The following is a 24,450-nucleotide window of genomic DNA, read 5'->3' on the forward strand; positions in this document are numbered from 1 at the left end:
AATGCCCTGGAAACACACAAAAAAATGCGTCCTGCTGCATTCTCCTGTTGAAACCAAGTGAAGTCAAGCAAAACAAAGAAAACACTTTCCTCCCAATTCTGTCAAAGACAAAGAGAGAGAGACAGTGATCCAGATCAGAGGGCACGCCGGCAAACTGCTTTGTCTATCCTGGCCTGACTCTCCATCTATTTTAACAACTGCAGTCATAAGCAATCCTGGAGATCTATGAAACTTATCTTTTCCCCTCTTCCCCCTCCGGCTGCTGAGGCAGCACCTGGATTTAAATGACTCCACTGATAGCCGCAGAGACAGGATTCATTTCTGGGCCAGTTATGGATGGCAAGACGATGGGGGGGGAGGGAAAAATAGCCCCCCCTCGGCAGTGTATGATGCTCGGGTCCAACAGATGTCATGTAAAGGAGAGCGTTGTGGCGCTGCGCAAGACGGGATCAAAGGCAATTTGTACAGACCGAGCGCCGTCGACTGGACGGCCATCAGTCTCCTCGCTCTCTGTCTCACACAGCAGTTTGTGGCAGCTCACAAATTCCCACGTCTTTATACTTCAGGGCTGTTTAATCCATATAAGTGAGGAGGAGATCAAAACTACTGGAACATCAGCTATGGAAAAACCTAACAGATGCAAAGTGGCATCTCAGATAAATAAACTAGAATAAACATGGGTCGGTCATTTTTATCAAAATCCTTCACTGAAAAAATCTCCATCTTAACAGGTGATTTAGTCTCATATTCAGATTAAAGACAAGTGAAAAAATATGATGAGATAATTCCACTTGTTTCAGGATTTTTTTTTTTTTTTTTTTTTTTTTTCTGGGAACCAGAATCAGTAAACAAGGCAGAATAAGGCAGATCAACCCCCCCAAAATTTTGTCTTTCAAGAAAATTGTGGAAACAAGTTAATTAGCATTGGAAAGAAGCGGGATTATCTCATCCCACTGGCCGATTTTTTTCACTTATTTGAAGACAAACAAGATTTTAAGACTGAATACGAGACCAGATTACACGTTAATATGGAGATTCATGGACAGTAAAACAGTTAATGAGACGCTTGACACACATCCTGCGTGCCACTCAGGCTTCAAGTTCATTTCCTTATTGCTGCCTCGCTAATAATTAGATCATTAACAAAAGCAGAGGTCATGCTTTATCTCTGACGCCTCGGTTTTTAGATGTTTCTGGAAAATCACGATGCCCTTCCTTGTTGATGAAGGCAGGGTGAAACATGAGCTGAATGTTTAAGCTGAGCCACTTCCCTTTTCGCAAAGCACAGTGATCCTGCACTTGACTTTACCGGGCTTTTGTCATTCAGCTTCAGCTGTGATCAAGATGTAAAATACAGCACAGTACCCTGGTGGTTATATTCAGCCGAGCCTGCAGCAACATCAGAGCACAATGAATCAATAAAAAGACAAAACCCTAATGCCATGTCATTCACACTGAGAAAAGAACGAAGGAATGATTTGACACGCTCCTGTTTGAGACTATTAATAGACCCAAAGGTGAGCGGCTCGACAGGAAGCGCATGAAATAGAAAAGGCCAGGAACGGTGTGAATTAAGAAGGGGTTTCTGTGGAGAAATAAAAGTGTGCCACGTTGGCGAAGCCGAGTTAATGAGTCAGAGTGGACATTGATAAGGAGGGCTCACATTGCGCCTGTCTCAAAGCCTCTGCAACTTTGCCTGCCAATTACTGGAGCGTAAACCTCGCAGAGATCAATTCATTAGCCAGGTTTTAATGTCACACAGATAGATCCGGCGTGTCGCTTTATCAGCCCCCCGGCTATTCTGCTCACATCAGCAGAGAGAGGTATTAGAGAAGATCAGAGAAGGATCAGAAAACTGAAAATTTACAGAAACCAATTAAAAAAAAAAAAAAAAAAAGACATGCACCTTTATAAAAGGCTTTTTAATGTCAATATTTGTTACAATGCACAGGCATTTAAATGACTCTCTTATCTAGAGTAACTTAAAATAAGTAGGTAGTTGGACTAAAGCAGGTAGTTACAGGATATCTAATGTAATCTAATGCAATATGATTCTGTCTATCTATCAATCTATCTATCTGTCTGTCTGTTTATCTGTCTATCATACCACCCACATACTGAAAATGTGCAATTTCAGCATTCAAATGTCAGTGTTGAAAATAGACAGAAGACATCAAAAGATGGAAAATAGAGTCAAAATAGAAGAAATCAACCTTTTAGACGCTGTAACACAGCATAGGCCTGTTGTTGATATTAAGAGGATAATTATCTCCCTGACTGAGGCTAATAATGTTTTATTTTAGTATTTTATTTGATTGTCTGGTCTGTTCAGGAATTGACGTTCATGTTGTTGCTGACATGTTGGCAGCAGCGGTCCGGCCCTGAGAGGAAGCCACGCTGCAAAGGCCGAGAAGCAGACATCACCATCTAGTGGACCAATAACGCTGCCAGGAAATTAGACCTAATTAATAGCAGGCTGTAACAAGAGCAAGAGAACATTTTAGAGCTCCACCACACAGTGAATTTGATTAATATTTTATTATTACCAGCGTATATATTCACCGTTTGTTTGTTGTCGCTCATTTGCAAGTGCCATTTTCATTTTCATTGTTTTATTTTGTATTCTAAATATATTTATATGTATTTGTGTTTATCTTTTTTATCTTCATTTTTTTTTTTTTTGAAATTTTTTAACCTCAATTTTTCTTCCACTAGTGCTTTATACGACATTTTGCATAATTTGTGTTGTAAAGAACTTTGCAGAGTCAATTTAAAAGGTCCTATACACATACATAATAATAACGATTATTATTATTATTATTGTTGTTGTTACAGGCGATGAAAACAGTACCAGCTGGAAATTACCCAGCGTTCATTTCCACTCTGAGAGCAACAGATTAAAGGGACATTCTGCAATACTGCCAAGGGTTAATTCAATTGAGGACCATTAGACTCAACTGACAAAAATGTGCAATAATCAATAATCAATGAGTCATGTAGGTTCAACCGTCAAATTGCGTTTTGACAGTTTTTCAATTTCGAGTCTAAATGGCGCTCGTTCAAACTGACCATCTGCAATTTTGCATACTGCACCTTTAAATGAGATGGGCCTCAACAGAAACTAGAATAAAGCCTACGTGACTTTCAAAAAGGAGTCCTGTGTCATCGTCTCCACCTCTTCGACCAGCGAACTGTAATCCGCCGGACAAACAGTGTGAGCCCGGCTGCCGCTTTCCTCGAGGCGTCTGATCAGCTGTCTGTGCATCTCGGGTCGGGACCCTGTGGATCCCAACTCCTTCAGCTGCTCCAGAGGGTCTGCTGGAATATCTGGGCAGCGCAGGGCTTTGAGGACGGCGGGTGCAAACTTCCCGTAGTGAGCCGTGGAACAGATCACCACCGGGCACGAGCCGTCCTGCAGCCTGTCAGCCACGACCTGAGCCACAGCCGTGTGTGTGTCCATCACGTAGCCGGTCTGTGTGTGGACGCCGTGGATGGCAGCCAAGCAGTCGTCCTCGGTGCACCAGCCAGCCAGCACATCCCGCTGTATCTTTGCAAGAAGAGCCTCGGAAACTTTAAAGTACTGGTCTCCGTCCAAGCGTGTGAACAGGTCTCGGACAAGATGGCCGTCTCCATCTGAGGCGTGGTAGATAAACCTCTCGAGGTTAGAGGATTTCAGGATATCTATAGCCGGGGAGTGGGAGGCGATAAGCGGCCGTCCACGGAGATCACACTCGCCTGTAGTGATAAAGTCTGTGATGATGCGGTTGTGGTTGGAGGCACAGATGATTTTCCTTATCGGGATGCCCATTTGCTTGGCATACAGAGCTGACATGGCATTGCCGAAGTTGCCAGTCGGGATGCAAACATCTACTGGCTCTCCAAACTTGATAACGCCGTCTCTGAACAGATCCAGATATGCTGAGGAGTGGTAAACCACCTGCAAGAGTAAACCAAGTTGAGGAAACTGTGTTACACATGTCAAAAATAAACTATGGAACTGCTACCTTACAAAAAAATAATGTTCACAGTTTACAGACTTTTACAGTGTAACTGCACTGATACAAGTTGTGTTTCATCGTGGAAATGAGAGAAAATCAAAACTGCTGGAGGAACTCTTTAAGGAAAAAAAAACATCAAAAAACAGTTCACATAAGAAAACCGCAATGAGCATATAGGCTTTATTATTATTTTTTTTTTTTGCAAATGCATCACTGTAAAAACTTAGCAGTTATTAGCATTGAAATGCTAATAACTGATAACTTATTATTATCAATTAGCTAATCAACATAAGTTTAACCACTTATAATTTTGATGACTGATGAACTCTTTTAATCATTTATCAACTGAAAATCCCAAACAAGTATTGGTTACAGTTTCACAAATGCTAAGATAATGCATAATTATCACTGTTTCATCCTGTATCATGAAATTTTTTTAATGAATTCAGTTAAAATTTTCACTTGTAAGTTGCGATGATAAAACGATCAATTGAAAAAAAATTTGATAGATTAATCGGTGATAAAATAATATCTAGTTGCAGCCCGAGCAGTGAAAGACATAAAAGCTGAAGGGATACAAGCAAAAGAAACATCTAGTAGGACCGGGACAGAAACATTTCATGAGGCTGCTGGGTCTCTCACAGCCTGCACGTTCATGCCGGTGTGGCTGCCTGAAAAATAATTGACCTGAGAGCTGAGCCGGGATAAAATAAATTGCCCTTGCACTGTGAAAATCAAGGTATAGGACACTGAGGTTAATGTCACCAATAGAATATGGCATGGAAAGCGACCCACCTGTGGTAGCAGCCGTGCCCAGTTGATGGAGTTGGCCGTGCTCAGGACCGTGGCGTACTCCACAGCCAGGTGTCCTGTCAGCCCAGACTCCCCGAACATCCTCTTAATGGCTCTCTGGCAGAAGTCAAAGTCTGACAGGACGCTGACAGCCCTGGCGTTGCCCTCCGTGTAGCCCGTCATCTGCAGCTTCTGAATCTCGCTCACGCCTTCCTCGGGGAAAAAGACCAGCACGCCGGTCCTGTGTCTGTCACTGTCGCCGAGGCTGCTGAAGCCACTGAGCACCGCGCTCCCAGTGTCACCGGACGTGGCCACCAGGATGAGGTAGTTGCACATCTGCGGGAGGCAGTAGGCGAAGAGCTGCGGCATCAGCTGCAAGGCCAGGTCCTTGAATGAGGCGGTGGGGCCGTGGAAAAGCTCCTGCACGTACTGGTTGCCGATAAGGTGCTTTACAGGTGCTACATCCTCACTGGCAAAGTTGGCCCCGTACGCTTTGAACACCATTGCTTTAAGATCCAGAGCAGGGATGTCCACGGGGTGTATGCACTTTTCAAGTAAAGCCAAAGCTCGCTCGGGGTATGACATGCCAGCTAGTCTCAGCCATTCGCCCGTTTCAACCTTTGGGAAGCCATTCTGTGGCACGTAGAGGCCTCCGTCTGGAGCCAGACCCTCCAGCACAACATCACTGAAGTATGTTTCCGTGTTGGATGATCCTTTCCTGTCACTCCTGGTTGACACGTAGGTTTCTGCAGCAGGGTTTTGATATCTCTCCAGAGCCTGCAGCACCTTCTCTGCTATTTCCTCCACCGAGTCCCCTGTTCCGCACAGCACCCTGACATCAAGCCACTTCTCGTAAAACTGTTTCCTGTATTGCAGAATCGTCCTCATGGACACCCCTGCCTCCTGGCCCACGATCCTGTTCACCTTCATCCTGGAGAGTCTCTGGATGATGTCTTCTGTATCCACATCTAAATACACCACCAGTCCGGCCTGTTTGACATGCTGCATTGCTGCAGCGTGAAGAGGGTTAGACCCCGTCAGAGAGACAACACATCCACAGGCGGAGAAATTACACAGAGCCTGGCCTTCCTCCTCCAGGAAACGCTCACCGCCGACCGCTGCCAGCTTGGCCGCCACAGGCATCTTCCACGTGACCTCCAAGACATCGTCGTCGACATCAACGACAGGCAGGCCCAACCTCTGAGCCACGACCCTCCCCACTGTCGTCTTCCCTGCTCCTGGAGGACCCATGAGCAGGAGGTTTTTGTCCCCCAGCACAGAGGCCCTGGTGGACAGCCATGACTTTGATGACAGGAAAGGGCTCAGGCAGCATCTGACTTTAAGTGCAAGGTGACCTGCATTCAGCAAACCCATTTAGCATTGAGGTGACAGTAAAACTTTTATCTGTGAAAAGAAAGAAAGAAAAAAAAAAAAAGTAGGTTAACCGGACTGCATGAGAAGACTGTTAAAATACAGTTCCTGCAGATGACACACTTCTTTATAAGTAACTGTCAAACAAAGGTTACAGTGATAACAGTATCCTATATTTAAAGCCTTGTGTTGATGCAGTAGCTGCACGAACACTGCACGTGTTTAAGTCCAATAACAGCTCGTGTTATCAACGCTAGACCTAGGCCTATATGTCGTGGCCTTGTGAAAACAGACTTTATTTGCCTTTACACTCACATTAATCGCTAACGTTGTGCACTTCAGCACCGATAAAAACGTCTTTGAAGCTATTAAACTTTTACAATATCATAAGGAGGCAAACATGTTTACGTTCCGGTGGATCACGTGCGCTACCGCAGCTACGGTGCGCCTGAAAGGACAAAAATGATCGGTGTCAGGCCTTATCTATAGGCAGTGTGCGCCTTTTCTACTATATCCGCATTCATTATATATGCGCAACAAAATGTAGCTTCCAGTGATCCATCGTAATCTCCAATTTCATATTACTTTCGTCGTAAACATGACTTGAAGAACACTTTTAGACGGAATTAACAATAATTCAGCCCCTGTGACAAACAGTTTTAACAAGCAGTGCACGATTACTTTGTGGTGAAGAGTCATAATAGCACATCATGACTGTAACTGATTTTTTTTTTTTTTTTTTTAATTAAATTAGAAGCTAACAGTTGCAGTATAAAACAAATTCAGGTCTCTACACGAGGTTACATCCCTTAAAACATCACATGTGAGCAACTCGAGTATCCTAGAAATGTCCCAGCATCCATAATATCCATATTTCTATTTTTTCTATATTCCTTGTTTATAGTTTTTATATTGCTTTTTGCTATTTATTATCTGTTTATACTGTTTATAATGTAAATTATGCTTCATATTTTGTTATCCACTTTGCTGCTGTAATGCTTGAAATTTCCCCACTGTGGGACTAATAAAGGAATATCTTATCTTATCTTATCTTATCTTATCCATATTTCTATTTTTTCTATATTCCTTGTTTATAGTGTTTATATTGCTTTTTGCTATTTATTATCTGTTTATACTGTTTATAATGTAAATTATGCTTCATATTTTGCTATCCACGTTGCTGCTGTAATGCTTGAAATTTCCCCACTGTGGGACTAATAAAGGAATATCTTATCTTATCTTATCTTATCTTAAAAAGGTGTCACTGTGCTGGGTCGCCGTCCAGCTGCTGCTTGTGGTGGCAAAACGTCCGATTAGACCCTGAATGCAGCATTTGCCCGCGTAGTTGCTTAGCAACCGTACAACAGGGAGCGTGTTGTCAAACAAACCACTCTGACTTTGCTCGCTTGCTCGCTGATGTTTTTTGGTCTTCTTCTTGCTGACGTTGTTTTGTTTTTGTTTTTTGTTTGTTTTAATTTCATTCCTGTCATTTGGATGCTTTTATCATGACAGAAGTTGTCCATCCACCGGAGAGCGTCTACAACCTCATTCCAAAGGAGGAGGTTAAAGTTGAAAAACCACCGAGGCAAGTTACCCACAACCAGTCAAATTAACTAACTAACATTGATTTGCTAGCTAGTTAGCTGTTGCTAGAAGAAAATAGTTAACACCACCACACTGCAAATAATCCAATTATAAGGTGAACAGTCAGATTTGTTGTAGTTTTGGATGTTGGCCCACTATATAGGCAATGGCTCTCAACTTTAGCCCTATTTCAGTGCAATTTTTTGGGCCAGACTTGAAACATAGAAAATAAATTGAAACCTTATACAATGAAAACAAACACACAAGGATTTCAGGCCCCTAATTCAATGCAATTATTATACCCTTCTTGGTGCAAATAAGTGCAAAAATGCTGAATTTGTTTAATTCTACCCCAAATGTTCATTGCACATGTGGAGACACTGGCTTTGTGTTGCAATTAAATTAAATTTCAAAGCTAACTCAAAATTATAGTATTGTTTTACATAAACCATTAAGGCCAGACTATTGTTTTATACTGCAAATGATGTGCCCAATCCATTTGTGTCTTTTCTTCTTATGGGGAGATCAGGTTTGTGCTTCACCGCATCACTTTAGTGAAATAATGATACATTTCTTTTGCAGGTAACTTAACCTGATATCTTCAGGGCTGTCGTGTTTATACCCCTGAAATATTTTAATTTGCTCTAACCTATTTTTCCTAAAGGTATATGTCCAAGTTTAGGACAACAGTTGTGCAGGAGAAAAAGTCAAATAAAGATCTGATGAGGACGATGGGGCCAGCAAAAGCAGAGATGCCGTCCCCGGAGAAATACCTACGCAAGCATTCAAAGGAGCCCAAACTGCCTGAAAGTGAGCTGCACAGTCTCCTATAGGCCATTTTAGCAGTGTGTACGTCGGCTGTTGAGCACTCATTCACAAATTTCATCTGTTTTTTACATTCATATCCCTTAAGAGAGTGAGTGTTCAAAAGTGGCTGGTAACACTCACACTCTGAGGAAACCAGACGTTCCTAAGAGGATGGACAACCCAACCATGGGCATTCATACCACGAAGAACTTTGTAAAGACCAATGCCCTTGCAAATGTCATGGCAGTGCCAAAGAAAGTACAGCCTACATCTGCAGACACCAAGAATGGAGACAAGCAGGTCCTTGAAAATTCAGGACTTGTCCCTAAATACATCAAGAGGAAGGTAGGGCTATAGGAGCTGTAAGTCTACTTGTACATTCATATTTAAATAATAAATCCAGAAAAAAAAACACATTCTTTCCACAGTGGTGAATTAATTTGTTCTCTGTAGCTGATTTCATAGCTCAGTCAGTCCATTGTGAACTTATTATCTAATGTTTCTTATTGTTTCTAAGGACTTTGGAGAGATACCTGAGTACCTGCAGCAGCGCAAAGAAGACGCTTTGAGGGCTCAGGAGGAGTATGACAACTATGTTAAAGAGCAGCTGCAGCAAAGGGCAATGAAACAGCTGTCTGATGCAGAGAGACAGGCTATCCTGGAGGTAACCAATGCACAGCAGCGATTTGTTAAAGTAGAGGTTAGGAGAGTAGTGTTAATTTAACTCCGAGGGGGTAAAAATCAACACTATGCCAATTTTTATGTCAGCCCACACCCGTCAGAGTTAATTTAACGGTGACACTTTTAAATATTGGCTTTGAGGGCCTTGCCCAGAGCCATATCTGTGGTGCAAGAGGACAAACAACTCTCCAATCAACACCTGTCAACTCAAAATAATTGTCAGTGGAAAGTCAACAGTTTTTAAGACCAGAGAATAGAATATCTCACGAGGGTGTTAGATGACTGGTTGCAGTGTGAAAGCCCAGAGGTTTGAATCCCGGCAGCATTATCAATAATCTACTGTTAATCAAAATTTTGTTGGTGTATTAATGGGTTTCCCTCGCCGATTCCACTATGCAGGGCCTGAAGAAGAACTGGGAAGAGCTGCACCGTCAGTACCAGGGCCTCTCGGTCGTCACGGATACCATTTCGAAAAAGTCACACAAGCAGCGCCTCGACTTTGAGATGAAGCAGCTGGAGAGTGACATTAACCTCTTTGAGAGATTCAAGACCTTCTACGTGGCCAACTAAGGCTTTTTAAACTCTTAAACAAGCGTTTGTGCGTTACTTTGTTAAAAGTATGGCTTGACCTCTCACTCAGTTCAAATATCTGGGGTTTTAGTGAAATAAAGTCTGTGCATACATCTACAAGATTTGCACAATTAAAAACAAAACCTCCTTTCACTTTATCTAGTTAAGTATGCATTTTCAATTTCAAAAGACGTACGTACTTGGGGAGCTTTGTGCTGCAAAACTAGATTTGCACCATTAGAAAGTGACCTATTCTGACCTCCTCTTCTAAAGATTATGTTACTGCATTTTAATGCACTGGGTAACTTATTCATGGGAATCAGAGCAACTTTCACAGACTGGATTCTCTATAGATATTAAATCTTGAGCTCGGTCATGGGCTGATTCTTTCTTTCTTTCTTTCTTTCTTTCTTTCCTCCCTGGATAATGGATGTGGATCTGGATAATGAAGACATATATATATATATATTATATATATAGGTGTATATGTGGCATATATATAGGTATATGGTATATATAAAAGCTGTACTGATTGTCATCTGAACCAAATGCTTTCTCTGGCCCAGTTAAGGCCTATGATGCTGCCACAAGCCAACAGGGCATCACATGAAGCTGATTATCCCCAATTCAGCGCCTAATTGAGGCATTCCTTATCCATTCTCCACAAGGCCACAAGCACAACAACCTCGCCTTTTCACTCAAATGAATCAGGCGTGATCTCCTAACCCATGTGGGACTTTGGGACATTTCTCTCTCTGGTACATTTTCGCTGGAAATAGGCTAAAACGGTAAGAGATGTATTAGTAATTACTGGTAAATGCAAAAATGTCGCTTATCCTATTTGTTGTCCATCTGGGCACACAGTATAGCTGCCAGTATTCCGGATTAAAAAACATGGGGATTTCCAATTTAATTCTGTAACCAGAGATTGCCTGAAATGTGCGTACACCCACTCCTTAGGATTTTAAATTATAACGGAAAGGATTTTAAATGATTATATATCCTTAATGGAAAGCTATTCTGTTATATCTAATAGAGGCTACCTACCTGAGAGACTTTTTTATATCCAAGTGTATCCTTATAATATCCTTGTTTATTCCTGCTGCACATAGTTCTGTATGCTTCTAAATTTTATTGCAGGATTACCGTCTTTTCTAAGGGTTCACACTTACAACTCAACTTTACTGGCTTGTCTTTTTCCTGTTATATAATTAATTAAAATCTAACTGGAATTATAACTTTACACTAGCTCAAGTGGTCCCTTGAAGTCCATTTCTATCCCAGCATCTTTTTCTCTAAGTGAAGATAATTTCTTGACGACATCCCCAGACATGGAGAGCAGAGGAATGAAAGGAGGAATTGTGGTATGTTGAGCACGAGTCCACGTCCAACCTCAATGTCTGTTTATGATGCAGTTCACCTGCAACAGAAGAAAGGGTGATTCTCGAAGGATTTATTTAGCTGTTATGTGATGCTGTTACAAAATAGCCCATCAGGGAAGCCAGTTAACCTAAGCATTTCAAAGTTTAACAAAATTGTACGGCTCCTTGATGGACAGCATATTCAGAAATATATCTAAGAGGTTATGAAATTATTTCTAAGCTTCATTTAACATCCAAAATCATTGGGAGTGTAGCGTTTATAGAGATGCATAGTTTTGCTAGAAGTTCTATTTCACAAAAATATGTTATCATGTTGTCATTGTCATTTTACGTAAAACTGAAAATGCAAAGCTGTCAGTGCTGAAAAATCAGAGCTTTCAAAATGTCCTTCCCTGACTTTTCCTAGACCCAGCTTCTGTTTAAGACAGTTTTTTTCAAGATTTCCAGAGGCAGAGGTTATAAATATGTTTCAATAGTTCAAATGATGTTGTGTTGGCCTTTGGATGTACTACACCTGCGCACCAAACATGGTTTCTGTCCCAGATAAAAGACGACTGGCCAGGATACAGCCTGGACCTGTTCACTTACCCGGAGCACTACCATGAGGACATTGAGAGTGTTTACATTCCACATGGAGTAATCATGGACAGGTGACACCTAAATTAATATATGTTTCTCATAAAGTAAAGTTTAATAATTTCCCAGTTTGGGATCAATAAAGTAAATCTATCTAAAGTGAGAAAGACAAGTGAAATTAACATGAACTGCTGTGAAGGGAGGAATTATTCTCATCATTCTAATGAGCATTTACAGGAATAGTTAAGTCTGCAAATCATGTAATATAAAATAGCATTTGATAAAAAAAAATGGCTCATATCCAAAGAAGCTGATTGCAGAAACAAAGAATACGACACACACATGATGAAGGCCGCTATTAAGGCTGAAGTGAGTTTTCGTTTCTTGATGCATGTTGCCTTTTATGCTGCTGAATATTTTGGTCCTGCCGTCACTGGTGATTTCTCTGCTCATTTCTTCTGTCCATTGTTTTAAATTATCTGACGACACTGAAAATTGCAAGCAGTATTGGCCAACATAATGTTTACATATTCCTACATAAGGAATACGGCTAATATGCCATCACATGTGTAAGTACACACAACCACACTTTTTTTTTTTTCATTTATTGCCTGGTCATGCTCTTCTTGCAGGATCGAGCGCTTGGCTCGCCACATTGTGGATGACATCGGGGACCATGACATAGTGGTGCTGTGCGTCCTGAAGGGCGGCTACAAGTTCTGCTCAGATCTGGTGGAGTTCATCAAAGTTCTTGGCCGCAACTCCAACACCTACCTGGAGACCCGGGTGGAGTTTATCCGTCTGAAGAGCTACCTGGTAGGGGAAAGGCAGACAACAGTGCTCTAATGCACAAAGTAGGCTGCAAAAAAAATGAAAAACTGAAATAGTGAAGCAATACAGCTGGTTCCTCGTATCTGCTGGGTTGAGCTGTTTGCCTTCCCTCACTTGGCAAAAAGCTGGAATCAAATCTCAAAAGGCTACATTATCAGTATTTTCTGAGAGCTGTTTACAGATCACATTTTTCTGTGCAGTCATATTAAATAAAATCACACAGATGGGTCAGAAACATATGCAGGAACAGAACAGGAAAGACCCTGAATGACATTTCACTGGCTGTTTCACCCTCTTTCAATCTCTCCCCTCTGCAGTTCATTTACATATCAGACAATTTCCACCATGAAGAATGACCACTAGATGTCACTGTGGTACAGGTTTAGTGGGTAGAGAGCAGACAGGACACTTAAAGGGCAACTGAGTGTAGAGTAACCTCAAAGTTATGAAAATAGCAGGGTGCAATATGGAGTTTCCGTGTCCTGTTGGAGAGAAAAGAAATGATGAAAATGTCTAGCATCAGCAATGTATGTCCATAGGATTTAACCTTGATAATGATGTAAAAAGGTTCAGTCTGGTTGATGCATCATTACAGGCATTTGTCCACATTTGACACATTTGAAAATGTAGAATCACTCCACTGTGTACATAAGATAGGGGCTATACAGACAGTCCACTGCATATAAAATGCTTTTGCATGTCCCTCCCTGTTTTCGGCATACTCTGTTTTTTGGCACACAGACGTAGTTGTCATAACAAATGATGTGATTCAGATTTCTCTGCATGCGGTCACATTCCTCTTGTCCCCCCTCGGCAGAAGGGAGGACTCAAAGTTTTTCATTTCAAAATAGCTTTTTAGGATACAGGGGAAAGCTTGGGATTGATCACACATTGTGGATCAATTAGACAACTCTGAAATCATACTGTGGCATTGCATGAAAGGGGCAAAAGTAACATTTTTACTGCCCTGTAGCACAAAATCTGCTTGAGTTGATAAGGTTCCTCATGCATACCAATGACAACATGCTCACAGAATTACCCAAGTAACCAGGTTTTGGGTACACACATGTAAACACATAAGTTAGACGTTAGAATAAGCTGGGTAAACTGGTACTCCAGTTATGAGAAACACCTGCGTTACCCCCTTATCACACTAGTTATTGTTGCATGTAAATATTTTATCCTTTTCATTAGGGGTTTTGACTGTCTGTGTAAACTCAAAGTCACGCAGGGCATGGTGGCGAACAGTACCTCCTATCACCAGACACTAAGGACAGCGTCTGAGTGATGACAGCGATAGTCAATGTCACTGGTCATGGTGGAGTCATGTGACCTGCCCCCGGGGCCGGGATTTTGTTCATGTCAGTGCCTCTCTTATCTCAGTAATGCATCTGTTGCCAACCAATTCTAGCTTCAAAGCCATCATTCTTAAAGGCTTAGGCCCTATTTGTGACAGAGAGGGCCCATTTCTTCATTTATGTGAAGGCTAATATTGTTATTCATACAGTGGCAGCCATTCACAAATTTACCCTGCATCCATCCAGAATTTGTGTGGCAGAGCAGACAATTAGATGTATGATCTAGTACAAACCTCTGATGCCCCTCAACCGACTAGTTAGTGGGGCTGCATCTAATGATTGTTTCATCGTCATTTTATCTGACACATGTCAAAAATAATGACAAATGCTCATGCGAAGTTAACAGGGAAAAAAGTGATGTCTTCAAGTTGCCTCTGTAATCTGACCAATGGGATTATTTTGAGCAAACAAACAAAAAAAAAAAAAAAAAAAAAAAAAAAATTCAAAATGATATGATCAAAGAAAAGTAAAGCTGGAATCAGCACATCTTTGGGATGTTTACTTTATTAATGACTAAAACAACAAGTCAACAAAACTAGCAGGTGATTGATTAATTGAGCAATCGACAAATAATTTCAGCGCTATAAGATCATTTTTAACTTGGTGATTAAAAAGACAAACGTAATTTTCCTGTTTCAACAGTTCCCTATAGGGATGTAGCACAAGTGCAGCAACTCTGCAGTAATGAATTATACTTTTTCAGTGGCTACATCTGTACAAAGTGGGCACAGCTATGTCACATGAACCATTTTTCACATTCATTTTTTCCCCTCCCCAGAATGACCAGTCGACAGAGGACCTGCACATCATAGGGAGCCGAGATCTGTCTTTTCTGCGTGGAAAGGTGTGTTTAAAGAAACGTGTTCACTTGGCTTGGAGGCCTTATCAATTTCAGCACTTTGATAGAAACTCTCCTGGCCTCAAGAGGGAGCTGTCAGTTCAAATGTCACGGGCACCTGCCCACACATGTCCTACTGTTCATATGAACACGCTCATGCACAGATGATTCAGACAGGTGAACAGCAGAGCAGCACTGTACCTAATGGATTACCCAGATTCGGCAATCTACTGCGATTTTTACAGTTATTTCCATTTAACTTTGCTGTGTCTTAAGTATTTAAGTAGCATGCTGTACAGAAATACGAAAAAAAAATGACCTGTCACTAATTAAATGGCCCTTGGTCATTGCCAAAAGTAATCCTCTTATTTTTCATAAGAGTATATAATCAGCATCAATTTCTAGATGCAAAGTTTCTCTATGAGCTGCAGGTGAAACTCACTCATTCGCTTACTCACTCACTCATTCACTTACTCACTCAAAGATGTTCTGGGGCTGTGTCTTGTTTCACTCTGACAAAATGAGAGGCTGTGTTTTATTTTGCTGTTTGGCTCTGTTTCATGCAAAAACATATTACTTATTCAGTGATAATATTCCCCAGGTGATCAGACAGGCAGCATTTTATTGTGGGTTTCAGGCTGTTTTTATGCAAAAAGACTTGGACATGGACTTAAAAATGCATTTAAGTGGAAATGGATGCTTGTTATCCCACGTCCAGTCCACATAATCAACATCACTAGTCCGTCCCGGTGGATGTGTGCCTCTCCATAACTAAAATCTAAAATGTGTTATATCTAAATGTAGCACAAATGATTGTGTTTTCTTCATCAACCTATCCGACCTGACTGTTTCACTATTTGAAGGTCAGTGAGTGTATTCATGCCCACTTTGCCTCCGGATGGTTGCTGAATGCTCAACCAAGGCTGTTACAGTCTCTTTTCAAAAAGCCTTTGACAATGTCCAAACATAGTAGCTTACAGTGCAAGCTGTGCCTGCCTGCCTGCCTGCAAAAAAAAAACTAGGACATACATCATATCTGCCAGACAGGATGCGTACGCTGTAAAACATGGCTGCAGATAAAGAGTGGGGTTTCACATCTATGACACTGTGTATCCTTGTTTTAGGTGCAGTAACAGACTATAGTTGTTTTTTGTATTTAGAATACATAACTCCATTAAAGGGATTCAGTTACTACCCAGCCCTGCCCAAGGACGGAAACACGCAGCATGTTCCTCCATATACTTTCTCACAACCGTCCTCTTTGTGCACACCTTATGAGTGTCACTTTGTTAGTGTGGTTTGCCCCTCACCAGCGTGGCTGTGAATCAGACATTTAGGGCGAAGGAATGTTCCCACAAGGCAGGTTTGCTGACTCTTCATCTCTGTTCAGTTCCAGTATGGAGGACTCAAGGGTTCATAGAGGACACAGGCCACTGAATCACAAAGAGTCATCTCTCCTCTATGAAATTATTCTCTGAAACCGATCATTAAGACAGACAATTCACTCTCTCAAACAAATGCGTGCAAAAACACGCCCGCAGACACATGTACACAAACATTCTCTGCTGTTGAATTCCCCCCTTATAAATAACTGAGCTGTCAGCTAAGGTGCATTTTTGCTCTGGGTAAAAAGGTCAAAGGGAATAATAATAATAAAAGAAGTTTACTCGAGAGGTTGACAAGCACCTTGCACAGAATGCATAAATCACACCGGTTTAAGGTCAGCGCTCTTATTACAATCCTGCAGCCTGATGGAAATGTTAAATGCAAATCTCTCGAAAAGTCTTGCACGCCTCAAAACGTAATCTTGTGGATTATGAGGCACAGCTCCAGGTACGGTACATTATGGTGTTTTTTGCTGCTGAATGTGGAGCCTTTTACAACAGCATTCCCATAAAATGTCTTCATCTGCGTCTTGCAGTGTTTATAGTGTCAACAAAGTGAAAGTAAATGTTAAGTTGGCATGTGGGGTGGCATGAGGAAGCTCGCCGGTTTCCATGAGGCGCACGCCCGTCAGCAACATTTTCCAGCTGCATAGTCTCGAATGCCATTCCTCTATCAGCCAGCTTCTCTCTTCAGCTTCATAGCGCTCAGATTTCTTAATCCCAGATGTCATTATGGTAATCCGAGTTAAAGTCCAGATGAATGTATGGTGATGTATGGTGAAACAGGATAGACAGGCGGGATATAACAGGAGGAATTTGATATGAACTTTGAAAAGTAGGCATGAAACTAAAAGTAGCAGACTGATTGACAGGAAGATGTCATGTTATTATTGGTTGAAACTGGTTGGTTCATGTCTTTATAAGCAGGTGTCATATTTTGTTTAACTGGCAGAAAGAATGATTGCATTTCGACATAGTAACACAAAGAAAATTACTTTTAATTCCTTTGTTGTATTTTTTGCATGGATATTAAATAGATGCACAGTGTGACTGAGGATGTCATATAAAAGGGTTAAAAAGACATTTTCATTTCATCTCGACTTAAAGTTTGAATTTAGCACGGCCATAAATGAAATCCATGCAGGTCAGTTGTTAATGGCTATGCCAGAGATTTGTGTAGGAGTTCTTAGCGACCCTTTAAAGTAATATTACACATTTTTTTCTAATAAACAAATGTCCATTTGTCTTGTCTCTATTGAGAATAGATAAGAGGGACATGCTCATCTCAAATCTCAGTCAAGATAAAGATAAAAAATGGTGCTGAAGGCCAAAAGTAGATCCAGAGTTCCATTGAATAGAGCCAGCACTCAAAAATGATAAATAAATGTTTTTCTTTATTGATATGCAAACTTGTTCCACTACACAGTGTACATTTTGGCCACCTGCCCTCAGCAGTGTTGCACAAAACCCACTTGCACTGTGCTCACATGTGAGACCCACAAACCAAACTATTAACATGTTTACAAAATAAAAAAGAATATTTTTTATGAATGTTTTTAACAGTACTCTCTCAATTGCCACTTTATGCCACATATTAATGTTTCAACTCAAACCCAGTTCATGAAAGATTTTATATTTTTTATTCTGAACATATTTTTATGGCTCTTTTGTTGTGTAGGAAGTTATGTATTTTAATATCGATTATTATGACTATAATGTAGTGATCCATTTTTAATAGCAGTTTGGTTTGAATAAATGTAACAGTGTAGAAGACATATAAGATGCCCCAGACGCTGACTCTGCTTAGTATTACATTACGTTGAACTGGTGCAAAACATCAAGGCAACAATGACCTATCAACAAAGGCACTGCCTGATTTGAGAAAAAACACAAATCTTGCAGATTTATGCCAAACCGTGTCTATGACTCATTGTATTTTATACTTTTTACACTGTTTATCTGTAATTGTGCCTGCTTACTGCTGTTCATCAGATGTTTTTAACGATGTTGCCCTGCAGCAAAAAATTGCCCTTAACAAGGGGCAATAAAGTTGAAAGTTGAAGTTTAAGTATACTTCCCAATAATGATGCCCTACAGAAGCAAACAAATTCCCGATAGACAGTTGTTGTCAGACTGGCTGTATTTACTGCATGCAGAAAAGCAGGTTAGTTATGTTCAAGCTTCCTTGTTTTTTTCATACTCGTCCTCCTCTACTTTCTCTGAATGTTATGCAACAGCGTTCAGGTGTAGACTGAGAACATTGGCCAGCTGCCGGCATTCTCTCCGATCACTCTCCCTGAACCATAGATACTCTCCACTGGCTTCACAAAGAGCCTCATAGACCCGGCCAAGGGAACAAGGAGTCATTTGAAACGCTGCAGCAGGGAAAGTGTGCAGCGGCTGGACACTTAGAAGTGACTTTTGCTCCCTGTGGACACAAACGCACATTATTTGGGAAGAACATAATGACATGTCTGTGATTTTGTTAAGGCCCTGAAGTGACAGCCGGCATTGTTGCTATAGCTACTTTATCTAAGAAATGTAATTTTTTTTTTTTAGACAAAACACAGTCACAGCCTTAATCTTACTTTTCATGAACAGTATTGTAATGCTGAAAACTAATTTCTTATTTCATCTGTTTTTATTACATGTATCCAAGAACGTGCTCATTGTAGAGGTGAGTGTTCAGCTCTGTTGGGTAAACATCATCTGGCTGGCACCCGCTCCAACCTGCAGTATTTATATATCTGTCTATATATATTTAGTTTAATCAGTGTTAATTCCACTCCATGTTAAAACATGAAAAGTGAAACTCAAGTATTTCCTTTGATGGTATTTTTTTTAATGTTTGCCCTTAGTTTCTTGTTAATTGAGAAGCCATTGTGCTTGTACAGACAATATATCGCTTGTTGTTGGTGCTCAAAAGGGCAAAGAGAACAAGCTATTAGCTCTTTGAGATCATGTTTCAGTTGTAAAAGTTTCTGGGCTGAGGTCAGCCATGCATAAGCACGATATCGTATCTCCGAGAACGTAAAAAATCGACACTATGTTAATGTTTATGTAAGTCCCCTCCAATCAGGGTCAATTTAACAGTTTCAGATAGTTTTGCACACCGATCCAAGAGCCATATCAGCTCTGCTAGTGGATAAACAACATTCCAGTCAACTCTTGTCAACTCAAAATAACTGCCAGTGAGAAATCAACACTCATTGACACTGGAAGGTTTGCAGTGTATTATGGAAAAACATCACTTTATATAACAGATTATGTAAGTGTGTGTGGAATATTGACTGTGTATGTGCCAAAAATATCAAATGTTGCGCATAATCAATACTAATTTGAGACATTTTTAATCTTGGAATGATTTGCTAATAGCAAGGCTAGAGGAAAGCTATTTTTACTTTAATCTGCAGATTAGGCCATCATTTAGCTCGACTTTTAACATTGATTTGCCAGTGTGTTTCTGTCCTGTTTGAAAGCACACTCTATTCTGACACCTCCCTCTTCATCTCCCCCTTTCTTTTGCTCTTCCTCTCCCTAAGGCGATAGTTGACACAGGAAAGACCATGAAGGCCCTTCTGAAGCACGTTGAGACCTTTCAACCCAAGATGGTCAAGGTCGCAGGGTGAGTCGGTTTTCAGCCCTCTCTCTCTGTCCACCAGCGGAAATGCCAAGCGTGTGACAAACACAAGAAGAAGATATCACTCTTCCTCAGTCGCTATCTCATGTCCATGGGCAGTTCCTATGCAGCCCAAGACCGCAGAGACACGATAACCATCTGGCCTCGCTCATGGTTAATGTTCAGTGTGTATGACCTCCTTTATGTGTGACACTGTTTAAGTGTCACCGTGCAGCATAAACGCAATGGGAGGTAATGCTGCTGATTGGGAAACAATTCAGACATGTTCATCAAGGCAAATATTCAATGAAAATCTGATTTTTATTAAAACAATTGAAAAAGCCAGACAGTGGGGTTGGGTAATTTAGTTTTTAATTTATTTTTATTGAAAAAAGTGTTGAAAAAGTGGAAAAAGGCAGATCACACCACGAGCATAAGCAATTCTATAGGTTTATGTGACAGTGACTCTTTCAGTTGTGTGGAGAATAATGACTGATTAAAAGAAAATAAAACAGATTACTGATTAGACTGGCAGTTAACTTACCTATAATTGATTGAGAGCTACAATAAAGTCACTGGTGGGTGTCTTGTGATTTGTGTTTCAGTCTGCTTGTGAAGAGAGTCCCCAACATGGCTGAGAGTCTCACAGACTGTAAGTGACTCATATAACGTCATCCTGTGCTCCTCTGACTGTTGGTTTATCTGGGGTTGATCATTTGAATGTCATGTCTGTCAGGCGCTGTGTTTCCCAAAGCCGAAGTGGCGGGGTAGTGGTCGTGTATTCTGAAATTTTCTACAGTTTCATGTGTTGTGTTTCATCAAGAGTATTTTTGACCTGGTATAGACTGCCTTGAACTTAAATATGATTAAAAATAAGAGATCAGAGACGCAGGCCGTTTCTCTGCAGGCTGGCTGGCCTCACTCGCTGTGACAGGGTGACGAGCCCAGTGAGCCGCTGCTCCTTCACACTGAGAGGAGCCAGATGAGGTGGTTCAGGCCTCTCTGTAGAGATGTACCAGGCATGACTGACTGGAAGGAAACTGCAAGGCAATCCCAGGACATTGGGGAGAGATGAGATCTCCCAGTTAGTTTGTATGTCTGGCAGAGCCTTGGGGAGGAAGGCTTTGCTTGCCTTGTTGCTGACCTTATGCCAGATCGGTGACAAGTGAAAGTGTGAAAGGATGGACTATCAAACGGGACTGCACAATAAACTTTAAAAAGGAGGGAAAAAAACTCAGTTGCTGGTATTGAATACTGCCTTTTTAAAATTGCAGAACGATGCAACATTTTCATAGGAGGAGGCTCTTCTCACTCCAGCATTCTTCTGCAGTGCAGAATATCTGACATGAAAATCTACTTGAGCATCAGAGAAAAATCTTTGACTTCATTGAACTTAACCAAATTGCTGGAAAACATGCAGAAAAAATGTCCATATCCATCTATCCCTCCATCCATCCTCTGTCCATTTTCCATATCCACTTATTCCTAATCAGGAGCCTATCCCAGCATACACTGGACAGAAGGCAGGGAAAAACCCTGGAAAGGTCGTTGTGTCCAAATAAATCAAAATAAATTATATTGCTAGCACAGTCTTCAATAGACGTAATTGCAGTATGAATTTTGTGTTTTGTGCAGACAATTTTCAAGGCATTTAGATCAGGGGTTAGAAAAAGCTTTCCCCTCCCCATAGCTTATCTCAACTTGCTGAATGTGTATGAGAGCAAATAGCTGCTGCATGATCCAACAGGCATCTGGGAATCAGAAATCTGGGAACAGCCTAATATTGCTGCTCAACATAACCTCAAACTGCACACAAATACATAAAAAAAATACTTAAAAAAAAAAAAAAAAAAAAGCCTGACTGCACAGGCATATATTACTTTGTCTGACTCTTGGCAAGAAGGAAAAATAGAAACATTCCCTGGAAATATCTCTTTATTATCTCTCAAATGGCAGATATTCAGTCTATTCTACAGCACAGCCACATTTTGATAACTAATGGAAAAATAATATATCAGAAATCCTTCATGAATTTTCAACCTCTCACCCTCCAGGCCTCTAGTGAAACTGTTTGGCGCCCACCCAGAGAGGCGTGCCTCTTACTTTGAAAATCTCTGATTCACCGTATGTCTGTCCTTGATGCTCGTCTCTAACATACATGTCTGTGTTTTCTTTGAAAGACGTCGGGTTTGAAATCCCCAACCGCTTCGTCGTCGGCTACGCCTTGGACTACAACGAGTATTTCCGTGACCTGAATGTAAGTCCTGCATCCACCTCTCGCCGCTGCACTGCACATGACCTTTTGAGAGAGCTATGTGAAAGGGATGAAAGAGACAGGAGGGGAGAGTAAACACAGTAAATCAAAGAGACACACTCCTCTCCCTGAAACCTAAACTCACCCAACAGGTATCCTCCCGGCCGGGGAGACTTAACATGTAGGCAAAGCGACTCAAATCACATATCTAATGTGTCTATGTGAGTCTGTGCATGGCTGGTGTGTGTGTGTATGGGAAGGGGGAAGTGTGTGTATTGTGTGTGTGTCTCTATATCTGGCCAGTATCCCCAATATGTTATGTTAAATTCAGTAAGTGCACACCTATGTGAACTCTTCCATCTTTATATCTGTGAAAATTTGGCTTTGAGTCTGGCTCTGACTCAAGTGAAACACTATGCCCAGACTGACTCCCACTGCTTTGCATGTGTGTGTGTGTGTGTGTGTGTGCTCGCACCATGTACTATGAGTGTTTGTGAACATCTCACTGTCTGTCAGCATTTTTTTTTTTTTTTTGCCTTTTTTCTTTTTGTGGTATTCATTACAAAAGTTGGAAGGAGGGCGAGCGGTGGAATGTAAGGGTTAGCATCTGCTTATCTGGCGGAGTCAAAGCTTCCCTTCTTATCTCGCGTCATCCTAAACAAGAAATATGAGCCGACCCCCTCAGGCACTCAGAGTCAGATTATTGAAAATGTCATATCTGTATAGATTAACTTTCCAGCTTTCAAAATATTGCAAAGCTTCATCCTTCCATATATGGCGCGTACAGTGCATTAATACATGCTGGATCTTGCCACAGTGCAGGATGTTAACATATATTTAGCCTATATAAATATTTTGCCATCATCAGACGCAAATCCATCTGGTCTTTAAGATTGGAACATATCTCATGGACTTTCCTTCAACTTTTGAGAGCTTATCTGTGTGATTTAACATCAAACTGACGCAAAATAATTTCTCTTTATCCCCTTCCAGCATATCTGTGTCATCAGCGAGATTGGAAAGGTGAAGTACAAGGTCTGAGGAAAATTGAAACCTTAAGTTACCTGCCAGAAAAAGTGCCTTCTCGCTTCCTCCAGCTCGTGCCGAGTGGAAGTTCGGTTTTTGTTTCTTTTACTGTACACTGTGCATTTGGCCAAAAATGTTCCTAAATGGATTTTCTCATTTCTCGAACAGTCACTTTTTGTACTATTTCTGTTTACATGTTTCACAAAAAAGAAAAGAAAGTTTTTTTTTGGTTTTTTTGGGTTTTTTTTTTTGAGTTCAGGATGTTTTTTTCCAAGTGGTTTTCATCTAGTGTCTTACAGTGCAGGGACTGTTGCTTCACAGAAGTCTGTTCATCTCAAAGCAGCCAGTCATAAGAGTTGCTCAGTGGATTTATTGAGTGTTCACAGAATGTCTTTGAAATAAAAAAGAAATATGTGCACTGATGCAATCTTTGCTTCATCATCCTTTTTATATGTAGAAAAACAGACGGGGACAAAGACATGAAAGAAAAAATAAACAGTGACCGTTCAGAGAAAGAAAGAAAGAAAAAAAAATAAAAAGGGCGACAGATGGACAGGCTTCTGGACGCTGGCATCCTCGTGCCCGGATGACGCCCACTCTGACTCATGGAAAACACAGTGGGCGTCGTGGTCAGGCCAAACAGCATCTCCTAACCACCACACTGCATCTATCTGTGCGCAGCTTTCACCAAACCACAGGCGTCGTGATCGTGCCGAGGACAATTCACAGAACTAACTGGCTCACTCAATATGTTTTTTCGGTTTTTTTTTTTTGGGGGTTGAATTTTTGAGGGCTGACACTAATACCGATATGCACAGAAGCTGATCATTTGTATTTTTTAGGACAAGTTTTAAATTTTTTATGACTGAAACGTATTCAGTATTGAGTATTCTACTAAAACTCACTAAAACTCACATTACCGTCTCTTGATGAAGATGCAATTTACAAGAAAGACAACTGAACAACTGAAGAGATAAAAGATGCAAAGAACATACGATTTCACTGCAGGTTTTACAAAGTAATTTCATATAGCTATGTTTCAGGGAGTAAAATCTTGTTTTTTTCTTATGACTGTCATTATCACAGTATGTCATGCATTTGTGTGTGTGTGTGTTTATTGATGGACACGAGGTCTTGACCAGGATAGGACAGACCAAGTTAAGATGACATGATCCCTGAAAATAGGTTTGAGAGCGAGAAAGACTTATGAAGACTGTGTGGTGTTTATCTGATTCATGCCAAATTTCAAATACTGACTGAGAGGGATGCTGAGAAATTGGCATTTTTGAACTTAATTAACTTGTCATAACCAATTATTACTCCATTGTACACAACCTTTTACAGCCTCAAATTTATGTGAAACTTGTAGTTAAGTTCC

At 40.9% G+C, this 24,450-nt stretch overlaps 3 protein-coding genes across 3 annotated transcripts; 2 read left to right on the plus strand and 1 right to left on the minus strand.

Moving 5' to 3' along the window:
* Positions 1-1,923: 1,923 nt before the first annotated feature.
* thnsl1 (threonine synthase like 1) lies at positions 1,924-6,610 on the minus strand. The gene is made up of 3 exons (XM_030078805.1): positions 6,477-6,610; positions 4,794-6,194; positions 1,924-3,937 (listed from the first exon to the last, which is right to left on the minus strand). Exons 2-3 carry the CDS (start codon positions 6,162-6,164, stop codon positions 3,134-3,136), a joined length of 2,175 nt encoding a protein of 724 aa, XP_029934665.1. The 5' UTR covers positions 6,165-6,194; positions 6,477-6,610; the 3' UTR covers positions 1,924-3,133.
* Positions 6,611-7,666: 1,056 nt separating this feature from the next.
* enkur (enkurin, TRPC channel interacting protein) lies at positions 7,667-9,803 on the plus strand. The gene is made up of 5 exons (XM_030079596.1): positions 7,667-7,746; positions 8,410-8,567; positions 8,677-8,897; positions 9,070-9,216; positions 9,633-9,803. Exons 1-5 carry the CDS (start codon positions 7,667-7,669, stop codon positions 9,801-9,803), a joined length of 777 nt encoding a protein of 258 aa, XP_029935456.1.
* Positions 9,804-10,481: 678 nt separating this feature from the next.
* On the plus strand, positions 10,482-23,483 carry prtfdc1a (phosphoribosyl transferase domain containing 1a). The gene is made up of 10 exons (XM_030079362.1): positions 10,482-10,591; positions 11,053-11,167; positions 11,729-11,835; positions 12,394-12,577; positions 14,729-14,794; positions 18,833-18,850; positions 19,716-19,798; positions 20,398-20,444; positions 21,973-22,049; positions 23,040-23,483. The coding sequence occupies exons 2-10, from the start codon at positions 11,135-11,137 to the stop codon at positions 23,085-23,087; spliced, it is 663 nt and encodes a 220-aa protein (XP_029935222.1). The 5' UTR covers positions 10,482-10,591; positions 11,053-11,134; the 3' UTR covers positions 23,088-23,483.
* Positions 23,484-24,450: the final 967 nt, after the last annotated feature.

This window comes from Myripristis murdjan, chromosome 20 (genome assembly GCF_902150065.1).
Source record: "Myripristis murdjan chromosome 20, fMyrMur1.1, whole genome shotgun sequence".
Lineage (NCBI taxonomy): Eukaryota > Metazoa > Chordata > Actinopteri > Holocentriformes > Holocentridae > Myripristis > Myripristis murdjan.

What these genes read in the sequence shown, in the direction of transcription:
- prtfdc1a (XM_030079362.1), top strand. Translation starts at nt 11,135, where the DNA reads ATGGAGAGCAGAGGAATGAAAGGAGGAATTGTG. An exon ending in TCCGTCTGAAGAGCTACCTG is followed by an intron (nt 12,578 to 14,728) that starts GTAGGGGAAAGG and finishes TCCCCTCCCCAG; the next exon opens with AATGACCAGTCGACAGAGGA. An exon ending in GGCTGAGAGTCTCACAGACT is followed by an intron (nt 20,445 to 21,972) that starts GTAAGTGACTCA and finishes TTTCTTTGAAAG; the next exon opens with ACGTCGGGTTTGAAATCCCC.
- thnsl1 (XM_030078805.1), bottom strand. Translation starts at nt 6,164, where the DNA reads ATGGGTTTGCTGAATGCAGGTCACCTTGCACTTAAAGTCAGATGCTGC. An exon ending in GGGCACGGCTGCTACCACAG is followed by an intron (nt 3,938 to 4,793) that starts GTGGGTCGCTTT and finishes TTACTCTTGCAG; the next exon opens with GTGGTTTACCACTCCTCAGC.
- enkur (XM_030079596.1), top strand. Translation starts at nt 7,667, where the DNA reads ATGACAGAAGTTGTCCATCCACCGGAGAGCGTCTACAACCTCATTCCA. An exon ending in GCCTGAAAGTGAGCTGCACA is followed by an intron (nt 8,568 to 8,676) that starts GTCTCCTATAGG and finishes AGTGTTCAAAAG; the next exon opens with TGGCTGGTAACACTCACACT. An exon ending in CTAAATACATCAAGAGGAAG is followed by an intron (nt 8,898 to 9,069) that starts GTAGGGCTATAG and finishes ATTGTTTCTAAG; the next exon opens with GACTTTGGAGAGATACCTGA.